This window comes from Artemia sp. Qi Xiang Cuo, chromosome 2 (genome assembly GCF_049724085.1).
Source record: "Artemia sp. Qi Xiang Cuo chromosome 2, ASM4972408v1, whole genome shotgun sequence".
Lineage (NCBI taxonomy): Eukaryota > Metazoa > Arthropoda > Branchiopoda > Anostraca > Artemiidae > Artemia > Artemia sp. Qi Xiang Cuo.
This window is the reverse complement of record NC_142795.1, coordinates 59402428-59415889: the sequence shown is the minus strand read 5'-3', so window position 1 is coordinate 59415889 and position 13462 is coordinate 59402428. Positions and strand designations below refer to the sequence as shown.

Below are 13462 nucleotides of genomic sequence, written 5' to 3'. Positions count from 1 at the left end.
CTTTTTTCCCCTCCATCGTGGCGTAATTGGAAGATCCTGTCAAAATTCGGGATGAATGATGTATTTAGTAAAGTTGCCGTGCTAAGTAGTAAGCTTTAGGATATTAGAGATAACAAACTTCTTGCATTCCATGGTCTTAAAAGTATATTTTTTCATACTTAGTGCTTTTCATTCTTATTCTATGTCTTTTTGCTTTGTTATTTACATTTTTGTCATTTGTGGGTTATAAATAAAATATATTTATACAGGTTTATTTTTATCAGGCTTATAACCACACATTTCATATGTAAAGATATATTTTTAATTTACCATATAACTCTAAATATAATTTACGAAGTTGAACGAAAGTAATTTCTTACTATAGTAAAATGTTACACTTTTCATAGTATAAATTTTTCATTTTAGGGATGGTATTACAATTACATTGTATATCCTCAATCTTGCAGGGAACTCAAAACCAAAGCTGACTTCTATATATAGAATTAGGATATAGAGCAGCTCTACTGTTCTCATAGTTTCTATTCATTTTTTTTCCTCTTTTTTTCTTGTCATCGACAGTCTGTAGCTTGGTAACGGCAAGAGAAGAAACTCCAAAAATGCGAAATACCAGACCTGCGTAAAACACCAAATTATCTCTTGGAGAACCTACGATCCAAATTGTGTATTTCTTTTAGATCTGCAGGAAGTAATTCTATAAAAAGGAATCTTCAAGCACAAAATTCTGAATGTTTTGCTCTTTAATTTGATCGAGTTTCCTTTCATTTTGAAAAAAAAAAAACTGAAATGAGTCTGGCTGCAATCCGTGTCATACGTGGGGAGAGAAAAGGGTGGGACTTCCGAGTCTTGTCATTAACACGGCTACCAGAAGAGATTATCAGATATCAACTGACCTCGATCAGAAGTAAAAGCTAGCCCTAGATGTGCCTGTCGGTTGTGTGGACACAATCCGACATTTGTCGGAGGAGGGGGGTCTATACATATTGGTCACCAGGGCATGTACGAGACAGAGTTGTGCTGTTGGATTCCACCGAAACTTAGTAGGATATAAGAGCAAGTGTCCCCGTTTCTTAACTTTGCCGGAAGGGAGGCAGTCCTTAAATTCTTGTGATAGGAATCTCTACCTGAACGGATGTTCCTTTTCGAGTCCAGGTATGATGCAATCCCTTTAGGAAAAAAGGTTTCTCTATATTTTGTTCTCAAGGAATCTATCAGAAGAGATTTTCTTTAGGTCAATCATATTTATTAGAGAGATAACAGCTATTATACTAGTTTTGTCTTTTGGGGCTCTGAGTCCAACCCTTCCTCTGTGTAGGTGGGAGGGAGTTCTAAATTCTCTTTATCAGGATTTTTACACAAAATTTGTCGGATTTTATGCAAACTTCGATCACTTGTATCGGGTCAGCTAGCTTCGATCAGAGCCTTGAGCTGAATGTACTGATTCTACTTCAGTGGGGCTGGGGGAAAGGAGGTCTTAAATTCTGGTCATCAGTAAATATGCTAGAAAGGGACGTTAGATATGAGCCAAACTCGGTGGGAAATAAGAACTAGGCTCAATATTTAGAATATAAAATTGTCTAGTAAAGGTCTAATATAATTAGAAAATAAATGTCTTTGCTTCTTAATTTTCTTTCCCGTCTTTGTATATTTTCATTCTCCACATAAGGATTTTTTTGAAGGCGGGGGTCAAGATTTTTTCCTCATCTCTAATTCTACCACTTTTTCAAAACAGAAACGCTGAATTTTTTTGTTTTAAGTCTATTGAGACTAGGTTTCTAGGTTTTGTATCCTATTTTCACTAATCATGTTTTATATTTCAGAAATTAAGAGCTTTGCAGAGTAACATAGATGACGCAACAAGTCGGCTCATTGGCGCAGAAAAGACAAAAGCAAATTGGATTCGTCCAGCTGACATTGATCCAATGGAAATATCAACACACTTAGAGAAATTAAGGGTGAGATGCTGCCTTTTCCTACTCTTATTTCTCTGTAAACTTTTCATGTTCTCTCACTTTCAAAAAGAAGGAATAAGATACTTTTTCTCAGTTTTGGTACGGGAATTGGAATATATATGCATTGCAAAACTTTGATTGCTAAGATTAAATCCTTTGGGAGTAATTCTTTCTTCCTTATGGATTTAAACAGATTGGGAATTTCACAGAGAAGTTCTTTCCATCCATCCATGTGTGTAAAAGTACAAAAGAATTATCTCCAAAGAGAATAAAAATAAATTTTATCAATTAAATAACACTAGGCCAAAAGCAAATGTTTTTTTTTTTAATGTTAAATATGGATGGAACTTATAATAAAGACGTGAGCAATTAGGCAGTGAGTGATACAGTTGCAAAACCATTCACTGTCTTTATGAAAAGTTTCTTCCTTATAGGAGCCATCAAAACAGGCTGTATGTGTCTGCCAAAGTCTTGGCTAAGATGGGAAAATGATTTATAGAATGATTTTTTTGTAGTACAACCATATTGATGACGCTTTATCTCTAAATACTCAGTCATACTAAGACTAAATTCATCATATGTGATTCCTGTGTCACTTTTTTCGTATAGAAATCAGCCAAATATGTCGGAATTATCGTTATAAGTACGAAATTTGGGTAAGTACGTTATAAGTACGAAATTTTGGGTAAATGTTCAAAAGCTTCAAGAGCATACTTTTTTTTTGAAGTTTCAAGAGTATACCCGCTTTCGAGTTTAAGAGTTTCAAAAGTTTCAAGAGTATACCCACTAAAGTTTCACCTTTAAAAAATTTTTTGTCAAGATGTTTGGCATTTTTTTTTTCTAATTGGAACCATCAAAATGTATTGTATTGATGAGAAAATCCTTGAATAAGATGAGTGTTTAATGGCAGCGCTACATTGATGATGCACATCCCGAATTGCTTGAATTTATTAACTGTAAACCTACCCCTTGTTTTGGGTTTCATCACTCTTTTTTCATATAGAAATCACCAAAATTTATCGTAAGTATGTGTGATTTTGGGTAAGGATGAAAGGATGCTTGATGACATAGGTGTTTAATTGCAATGCCGTATCTCCAAATGATCAGCGGTTTCAGGATTATGTCGCCATTATCAGATTCAGTATTCGGATTTCAGATTCTACGGTGATTTGAAATAAGCAAAATTCATAAATTTTAAAGTTACTCAAGAGAAATTATAAGTATAAATAATTAAACTTAGTGTATACCACAGTTTTTTGTTAAATGGCTTTTATACTGATTCTAAACGCTTAAAATTCATTAACTTTAAAGTTAGTCTAGAAAAATGATTGCCATAAACAATTAGATCCCTTGTATCATAATGGAAGTTGCGGAAAAATATAGTTATATCGAAAGTTGGGTGTATAAGAATTTATATACCAGGTAAGATTATAATATTCTATTAACTAGAAGCGTCTCATTGGCAAAAGAGATGCTATCGGTGGCTCCAAATCACAAAATTTAGGGAGGAGGCAAAATGTGGGTAGGAGGGGGGGGGCAGAAAATCTAAGGAACACGTGCCCTCCCCTCTGTCCTCCCTCGATTTACGCCACTGTTTATTATTTAATGAGCCTTATTGCTTAGCCATTACGTTTAATCTTTTTCATCGGCCGTTTTCTGGAAATTCTATATCATTTTGCAATTGCTTATATCCCATGCCTATAACCTAAACCGGGGTGAATGCCATGAATAGCATTCAAACCCATAATCTTACGATTACTTTCATTGTTTTCATATTTTTTGCCCGTTTTTGCTATTTTGATAAATTCATAAATCTGAAGAATGCAGAATAGGTGAAAAAGAAGTCAACCATCTTGGCGTTAAACTATATGCTATACCCACTTTTAGGGAAATTCCAAATATGATCACTGCCAAAGTTGAGGCTATAAGTCTTTATTCTCTTGGAGGATGAAGGATTAAATTTGAAAAACGTCTTTTTGTTCCAAGCTTTAAAATTAGAGGACAATGTAATTTTTATTTGAACTATTAAAACTGTATTTTACCTAAAACCTACTTTTTTTTATATTTCCTCCTAGGAATTTTATTTGAGTTTTATTTTTTAATTTCCGTAGGAGGAAGGAGTTTTGGTACTTGTGAATTATGTGCTTGGTACAAAATGTGTTTGGTACATTTCTGACTTCAAACTATCCCAATACTTTACCCCCCTCCCTCCCTCTGTGCAAATATATAGCCCAAATTATATATTTCCTATATATTCTGTCACCTGTCTTTGTCTTGTCTCGCGCTAAGCTGAAAAAAACTAACGAAGAAACCGGTTTTGTTTTCGAGTTTTACACAGCGTAAACTTGAGTGAGTTGCCCATAATACACAAGTACCAAAACTCCTTCCTCCTACGGAAATTAAAAAATAAAACTCAAATAAAATTCTCAAATTTGAATAGCCTTCTTTTCCACGGGGTTGGGGTATTTTCCGTGGGGGGTATCTACTGGGGTGTAAAGTATTTGGATAGTTTGAAGTTCGAAAACAATTCTTTCTAGGTATATGGCCACTAAGAAATTACAAAAAAACAGCGAGGTATCTGGAAATTTTGTTAACTAAAAAAAAAAATAATAAAAAAAAAGATCCAGTTCTTCCAAGTATTAAGTTCTATTATTAGGTTAATGTAGTGTTTCATTTAAGTGTTTTATGATGATCGCTAATCAATTCATTTATGTTATTTTACTGTGTTTATGGCCGTATATTTGGCTTTAAAATACACTTATTGATCGAATTATCTAATACGCAGAATAATTGTACCAAACACATTTTGCATGCAGACCCGCTATACCTCATCCCCTCCCCCCCCCCTAATGTGTAAATCTATAACCCAAATTTATTTCTAAAGTAACGAAGAAACTAACGAAAAAACCGGTGTATTCTCGAGTTTTACGCAGCGAGTGAGTGGCGCATAATACACAAGTACCAAAATTCCTTCCCCTGCGGAAATTTAAAAAATAAAACTCAAATAAAATTCTCAAATTTGGAAAGCCTTATCTTCTACGAAGGGGGTTATTTTCCGGGGGAGTGTTTTCCGCGGGGAGGGGGGTGTATTTTCTGCAGGGGGTATGTTCCGCCGGGGGTATGTTCCGCCGGGGGGGGGCGGTAAACGCCTTGAACCATTTGCCTCTAACCCCCAAATTCTTAAGCTTCTATTATGTTAGTCTAACTGGTTTTGATCTTATGAGTTTTGGCTAAAGCTGTTGATATAACAACTAATCAAAGGTTTAGAATCTTAGCACTCTTTGTAAGTTTCAAAGTAACTTTTCAAGACCCAAATGACCAACTACGTTGTTTTGGTGGGGACTGTCGAATAGATTTTTGTCTTTCTGAGAGTTCGAGTTTTCAAGTCCGATTTTTTCCTGTTTATTCATTGTTTGAGTTGACAGAGATGTGTCCACAGAGGGTCAAAATATACTTACCACCTACGGCGTGATAATTAATATAATTCTCCCGTATTACATAAATGAAGCCATATCATTTACAATTTTACATGGTTTTACACTATACATGGTGACTTTTGTCCAAATTAATCCTGGGAAAATGAATTTTTTTTACGGGAAACATTTTTTACTCCTCTAAAGTCAAGAATACGTGAGATGCTCCCTTTGGTTATGGTCACAAGGATCGGATTTCTTGTGATTTAAAAAAAAGTAATTGATTACAACAGAACCAAGCGAATTGTATATTTATTCTCTTTTTAACATTTCAGATGTTTAGTGATTCCCTCACACCTGTTCAAGAGATAGTTGACGAAATAAATGACGCAGCAACTAGACTTGCTGACAATGGTCTACCAGTCTCGCATTCAAATCTATCTAGAATTGATGAGCTGAACACCAGGTAATTGAAATGTAGAAATATAGTCTATATACTTACAAATCTGTAAATCTGTAAAATATTAAAAGCATAAATTAGATAGACAAATGAGCGAAATTTTGAGCGAAAAATTCTCAGAGCTTTTTCAGTAAAACTTTACAATTTACTTTGACTGTAGATAAAATTTATTCGGTAAATTTTATAATGGATAAATTTTACTATGGCTAATAACGAATCGTCGCAGCGTCGCGGCGCCCAAGTTCAGATTAGCATTAAATGCTCCCTCATCACCCAACTCTATTTTAAGCCTTGTTCTTACTCCCTCTCGTTATTCCTCACCTTGTTTGATTTTTTATAACCTATGTCCATCCCTTTCTAAGCCATGCTTTTGAGTTGGCCCCACCTGAATCGCCAAAAACGATATACTGTCAAGTTACTTGATTACCAGCTAGAAATGATTAGAAAAGAAAACTAGACAAACAGTAAAGAATATTAGCGAAAAAGTTTCGAGTTTCTAACGTGATGATTTTAAAATGTAATGTTGTAAAAGTTTGTAATATGAACCTTATATCGAAACTTTTACTCAGCTTATGAAATCAGCCAATAACTCCAATTTGAGATTCAGTCCTCTGCAAGAAACTAGACTTCACAAGCATCTTTGCTGCGAGTGAAAATTCTAGAAACCCTCGCTGTTGCTCTGAATTCTATGGCAGAAAAAAAAACATAAAAGAATAGTATCACGAGAGGAGGTTCACTAACCCAAAAAAGCAATCTAAAGCAAACTTAATCTATAGAAACTGTCCATTCCTAAAAATCCTGTGCAGTGTTGCTTCGTCAAGTAGTCGATAGTATCTTCGAGAGACAGTTCTCCCAAAGCTCACCCTGTTAGGCTGTTTTCGATCACAATTCTGGTCAGCATAGCTCATGAGAGGGCTTCGTTAACGTTGCTGTAAGACTGGCTTCAATGCTCTTTTCTAGGATTGGGGACAGAAACTAGAGCCTGTGGCGGATCAAGACTTTACAAACATTCCCAAACGTCATAACAGCTCCAGCCTTTTATACCCACTCTTTCATCTTCGGGGTCATACAAGAGTCTAAAAGCTCACATTTTGTACTTAATTACTCATTTATAGTTCTTTTGGGATTAGTTTTTATATATTACTGTTTCTTTCTTGTCCTAATTTTTGTCTTTCTGGACAAAATGAAAAAAAAATTGCAGCGAAGAGAAACAGAAGATAATTCCAGCCAGTGGAAAAAAGAAGAATAATGTGCAGATATTTCGGCCTAGACCTTCGCTCAACCATCCTCAGTGCAAAAAAGGAAGCAATGAGTAAAAAATATAGATAAAGTCCGCGGGACAAAATAAAAAAAAACAACTAAAAACAAAAAGTAAAGTAAATGAGGCCCTTTCCAAGTAATTGTGAAAGGGCAACTAAATAAAAAAAGAATTCAGATATTGAATGGCTATTCAAACATGGGAAACCATTTTATAGGAAGCTTTTTGGAACGCTAATCGCTTACCAGGTATGATATCCGAAATCAGTTGCCAAATTGAATTTTGTGGAAAAAATGTATGAAGGATCGGAACTGAAAAGCTTATTATAAATGGGGCTTAGATAAGTTTTTCCAGTATCTCAATCAAGAGCATTTTTTTGTGTATATGCTTCTCGATTTCCCTTGCCTCCTTGAAAACTTGCATGAGACCTTTGTCGGGAATAATAATAGAAACGCAATAAAAAAATGAAATAGTGTGGGTTATCATAAATATGTTAAGCCAAGCCGGAATCAAATCTCGGACCTTTGATGGAGCTTCATGGCTTTCTCGATTGATGATTTGTATTTCAATAACCTCCCCAATATAGAAATAACCATAAGAAAGTTTAATTTTATACACTTTACTACCTAGAAAAGAGCTAGTGTTACTGTGTTGTTTTAATACAATTTTGGATTATAGTGTAAAGCAATGAAACTTTTCATATCGCCCATCAATGAGATGCGTTCAGTTGGGGGTTGGGATGCTGATGCACCTTTTACTGCCTTTCTTAGCCACTTTTCTATAATAGATTCTGGCAAAGTAACGGGATTTCCATTGCAAATAAAATGTCCTTGATAAACTTTTTTTAATTTTGTCGTACTTAGCCAGTGTGGTATCAGAAATAAGTTATTTAGTCTCTTTTATTCCATTTGATCTATACAAAATACAACATATTAAACTGAATAAGCTGAAGTCAATCGACTGGCTTTGTCATTTTCTTTTAGTTATAGAAATCTTGGTTAAGACATATTTTGTCTCATTTTTCGGTTTTTTATTTAATTAAAGCGCGTTAAAAGTTTCAGACTCCTTTTTTGGACATACGCACTTGCCCCCCCCCCCCCTTCCCTCACGTCTTAAATCTTTGGACCAAAGGGCATTTATATGATAATTACTCAAAAACTATTTAAATAATTGGGAGATCCCCTTTATCTATTCTAAAAAAGCCGCGTATTTCAGATGGAGGCTATTGCAGTCGTCTTTAGATGAACGATATCAGCAACTATCAGCATTGGGAGGAGCCACTACGGGCATTGGAGGTCAAAATTTCTTAGTTGTCAGTGTGGATCATCCTTGGGAAAGAGCCCTAATGGCTACTGATGTACCCTACTATATCAAGTAAGTATGCTTTAGCGGAAATTAAAGAAAGTGTCAATTTGGTCAAACCCTACCCTCTGGAGTCGGCTCACTTTTAAATGCAAGCTAATCTCTTAAACCAGGCTGCAAGTTTATATTTGTGCTTCCATAATGTAAAAAAAAGGATCAATAAAAATTTTATGTAAAATTGGATGAACAACACATCTGTCTCTAAAAGTTTCACAAATAGATGATTTAGCTTACTCGGAAGGTGAACATCTGAATTTTTTCTTTCAAAATAATATATTCAGTACCTGATTAACCAATAAGCAACAGGGGCGTAATTTGCTGTGGGGCAGGGGGGGAAGCTGCCCTTCTCAGACTTCTTCCCCCTCCCCCCCCCCGAACCCAAGTTGCTTCTCCCCCCCCCCGATGAAATTTTTTTCAAAGATCTTGTCAAAACTAACATAAGCCTGCATAATTCAGGCATCAACAGAAACGGGTCAGTTTTCTTTAATATGTATTTACTTTTATAGTACTATATAGTACTTTCCTGGTACCGAATGGCTTATTTTTCAGTTTTTACTGTCATTTTCACTTTATTTGGGAAAATTGGCTCTAACTTTGCCCTTGCCTCCCCAGGATTTTGACGAAATTACGCCACTGATAAGCAAGTCTTCAGGGCATCAAGGATAAACAATTCCACAAATATTTACTTTAGTTGGGTTCTTGTAGACTATAAAATAAAATGAGCCTGATTAGGTAAACAAGCTGTGGCTTTCAATGTAAGTTCTTTGGTTAAGTGTCAGGAGTAACACTTTTTTGTGCAATTTACGTTTGGTGTATAGAAAATTTGGGAGTATATTTAGTAGATGAACTCTGTTTCTCAGCTTAGTGTTCATTTTAAAGTTGAAATATTTTTGCTACGTCAGATTTGCAATCGGGCTACAATACCTTATTTTTATTATCTTTCGAATTAGAAAAACATAAATGTTTATAATAGAATTTTGAGGGTTTGCTGAAAGAAGTTACCTTTAAATCTAACCAAAGCCTGAATTTTAATTATATAAAAATGTTCAAAATATTAGATGTTTAGGTAAGCTTAGTGTATAAATATCCACCAAAAAGCGTACATTCTGAACGTTGATGTGTGTTCTGATCACCAAAAAATATTAATTGAAAGTTTCATCAGGATTTTTCAACATTAATCAGGATTTTTTTTTTCTTTGATGGTTTATTATTGTTTGTATTCTGAATTGCATGCATCGGAAAGAGAAGGTAAGGAGATGGCTAATTCGTTCATTGGCATGGAACGTTCAAGTGTCTTATTTCGGCTGTGCATACATATTACTTAACAACTTTTGGTAACTTTTCTTATTGTTTTTATGCTTTTTTGTAAAACACAACGATGGAAAGCTAAAATTAAAATTCTGGAAATACTTCCACTCTGCTTTTTATTCTAAACAATAATAACACAACATTTCAGACTAATAGTATTTTTCCAGAATAATCTAGCCACTATCAAGTGATTTATAATCTAGCTGACCATCTAGCTGACTGATATCTAGCTGACTATCAAGTGATGAAAATGGCTTTTAAAAGAATCAATTTGAAATTGTTCATGGAATCCTCAAAATTAAAATTGACATCAGAATATCCAGCTCAAGGACCCATCTATACAAAATACTGAAAATATAATTGTTAGTACCTTTTTGATCATTTAGTCACATTTTCTATTTTTGCTACCAGAAGATATGAGCAGTATATTCAGGCTCGTATTGTGGAACATATGGTGTTAAACGCTTTTCTCTTAACTAATTTCCCACATCAATAAGACATCTATGACCTCTCAGATAGATTAAATATATTTAATAGTCTCTTAAATCTCTTTTTTGGTGAAAACAAGAAATGTTATGTTATATTTCAGAGTATTGAGCTATTTAACATGACAAGAGGAAATCCTTTTTCCCTATTTTTGATGAATGGCGTCCTACTGTCTTTATTGATTTTTTTCTTAGAAACTTTCAAGAATTACCTCTTATTCATCATGAGCTTTCTTTTTAGGAAGTTGACAATTAGGTCTTGTTTTCTTTTGTTTTTTTCTTTTTTTTGGCGCAAACTCTTATGACAGGTTTATGTCAAATACACCTTATTAGTTAACCATTAGAAGTGAAAGTACATAATTCGAAGTAAAAATATTAGTAGATTTAGTAGTCAGTAAAGTAAACAGTTCTGTCAATTGAAGGCGGGCATGTGCCCCTCGAGATTTGAAAGATACCTTTTTGGGGTATTTTTATTGAAAAATGTCTTTTTCGATATTTTCATTGGAAAAATTGAAAAAAAAACAACAATCCCCTCTTACTAGGTATTGAAAAGTGTATTTTTTTTTTCCACCCTCCCTAAATTATCGCAAATCGATGCTATTGAAAGGAGAAGTGTTTATTTCTGTCATTTTGTATATTTATATTTCTATAGTTCTGAAGCATTTTTGCCACCCCAAAATGCTTTGTGGAAAAGGGTATCCAAAGTTGCTCCGATGAGCCCTGTGGTTTCTTTTGACCCTGCTTTTCAGTATTGGATGCCCAATTATTTATATAATATCATTTTTTTATTTGATGAAGTGAAAAATTCTTTTCAACCCTTACGCATAGTTTTATTTATTCTTAATAAATTATTTCTCCCCCCCCCCAAAAAAAAAAAGATATGTGTACGTCCCTGGCTGATATTTGGATCTTTCTTCAATCCTTATTTTAGAACGGAGTTAATAATACTCTGTTTTGATAACTTAAGAGTTAGAAGTCACCAGAGCTACATTTTGAAATTAATGTCCGAAGATATAAAATAGTTTTTGGGTAATAATTTGGAAACTCTTAGTAATTTAGAAAATCCCTCTTATCATTCAAGAAGCTTTCAATGGAGAAGACGCTTAATTGAGCCTCAATTTTAGACTCAGACTGTCGGAAATGCTTTCTTTAGGAACAGAGGGCCTAGAGAAACCACTACCCTTCTCCCCCTGGCTCAAAGGATAAATGCCGAAGAGAAAACAAACTCCTAGAAGAGGAAGAGATGATAAAGGGGATCCTTTAATTTGCTATCCCGTTCGCAAGGATCTTACCAAGGTTATACGAAATATTCATATTTTGTTTAATGGAATGGAAAGCAGCAAAGTAAGATTATGGATTCAAAACCATGCCTTACATAACAGTCCCAAGTAACAGACTTTGAATTTCGCAAAGACTCTTTTTTATTTCACCAAGGTTGCACGCAGGATCTTATGTGCAATCTTTATCAGATGTTTCTCGTTATATTGCGATTTCTTCAAAATGGAGCTCTTCTGTTTTTATTCTTTTTTCCAGAGTTGTTCTTTACAAAGTTATCACTACCGTTACAATTAATATATATATATTGAGCTTTTTAGTTATAGTCACGAGGAATTAGGGCTATTGCCACGTCGCTTTATCAGAAATATTTTTTCAGTACTTTGGTTTGATATTAGCCGATATGTCTTGCAATTAATAGTACTATTACTGCTTGCAACTATAAATTATATCTCACCTGCAACGTTTTTATTACTTCCCAGACTTTTATATATGGCTATTTCCGGCTTCTACTTTACTACAAAGCGACAAAATTTTACGGCTTTTATTTGTAGCTCTTTTAAGACTAATATGATGCTCCAAAGCCGTAGAAATACCTAATACGGTTGTAAATTAGTTCAACTGTCCGACGTTTGCAGGTATATCTTCTTTGTTCTATTCCATTCAAAGTTATAAACGTAAGCTAAGAACGTAATTAGGGGTACTCACAGAGGATGATTGCCATATACAAATTGAAAAATAACTATGGCAATTCTTGCAATAAATTGGAAATTATTATACAAGTTAAGCTCACGCGATATTGGTAATTAACTTGCAGAACCAAAATTTTCTAATATTTTTCTTTCGGTTGTTTCAAATTGTGGAATTTTTGCGGCTTTACCATATTCTCACCAGTGTTGTCATATTGAACCGTGAAAATAAAGAACGAAAACGAATTATTTTAATTGGACAACATTTTTCGTCTGTAAAGAATCCAGTATAAACCTCTTTTGATTCCCTACGTTTGTGTTTTTGTTTTTTTTTAATTTGGCATCCCCTCTTAACAAAACAACATAGCTGCGTATGAATGTCTTTTTCATTAAGAATTCTCGATTTGTCCTGAAATACACCTGGTTGTGTAAGTTTCCGCTAAACCAATTCCAACAGTCAGATTCATTTCACGGTCCTTGATACCTTAAACATTCTAAAAACCTTAAACATGCTTGGTAAATATATACAAAGCGTAAAAATAAGTTATCTATTGCTCAACTAAGGCTACGTTAAGTTTTCGTAAAGTTAAATAGTACCCATCATTCAAAATATTTGGAAATATTATGTTTTTTTTTTATTTATCTATTAGCTCGTATTTTACCACAACCATAAAAGTATGAGGGTTTGATTGAAAATAGTCACTTAGTCATTTTTGGACACTTTCACATTTTGTGGAATGCTCCCAAACTTAAGTGCTACTGATTTAGGTTAAAAGGTGATAGTTAGTAAGGGTTAATTTTACTGAGCACATCGTATGGCCAGCAATTTCCTTATCGAAATTCAAATAAGAGAAAGTTTCTTGTATCAAACAGTTTTTGGTAAAGAACTTTATGGTAAGAGCGACCCAGCTCAATAGTAATTAAAACTCTAAAAAACGGAGTTTTGATACCAATAGACACATCAAAAGAATCGGATTTTAACGCTGATTTCAAATATATAAGTTTCATCAAGTTTTTTTTTTATACCCATCAAAAGTTAAGAGCCTAATAAAATTTGCCTTATTTTCAAAAAAAGGGAAAACACCCCCTAAAACTAATAGAATATTAATGAAAATCACACCATCAGGTTCAGCGTATCAGAGAACCTTATTGTAGAGGTTTCAAGCTCCTATCTGCAAAAATGTGGAATTTTGTATTTTTTGCCAAAAGAAAGATCACGGATGCGTGTTTATTTGCCCTTTTCCCCCAGGTGTGATCATATCG

The 13462-nt window shown here is 34.1% G+C and overlaps 1 protein-coding gene across 4 annotated transcripts in view; it reads left to right on the top strand.

Annotated features, from left to right (window-relative positions):
• Positions 1 to 13462, top strand: part of LOC148955446 (dystrophin, isoforms A/C/F/G/H-like) — a 504509-nt gene that overhangs the window by 459805 nt on the left and 31242 nt on the right. For all 4 annotated transcript variants that reach the window (XM_089102277.1, XM_089102283.1, XM_089102291.1 and 1 more), the window contains 3 exons: positions 1818 to 1952; positions 5698 to 5828; positions 8296 to 8454. In XM_089102277.1, the coding sequence (XP_088958403.1) occupies positions 1818 to 1952; positions 5698 to 5828; positions 8296 to 8454 (425 nt within the window). The remainder of the gene's footprint in view (positions 1 to 1817; positions 1953 to 5697; positions 5829 to 8295; positions 8455 to 13462) is intronic.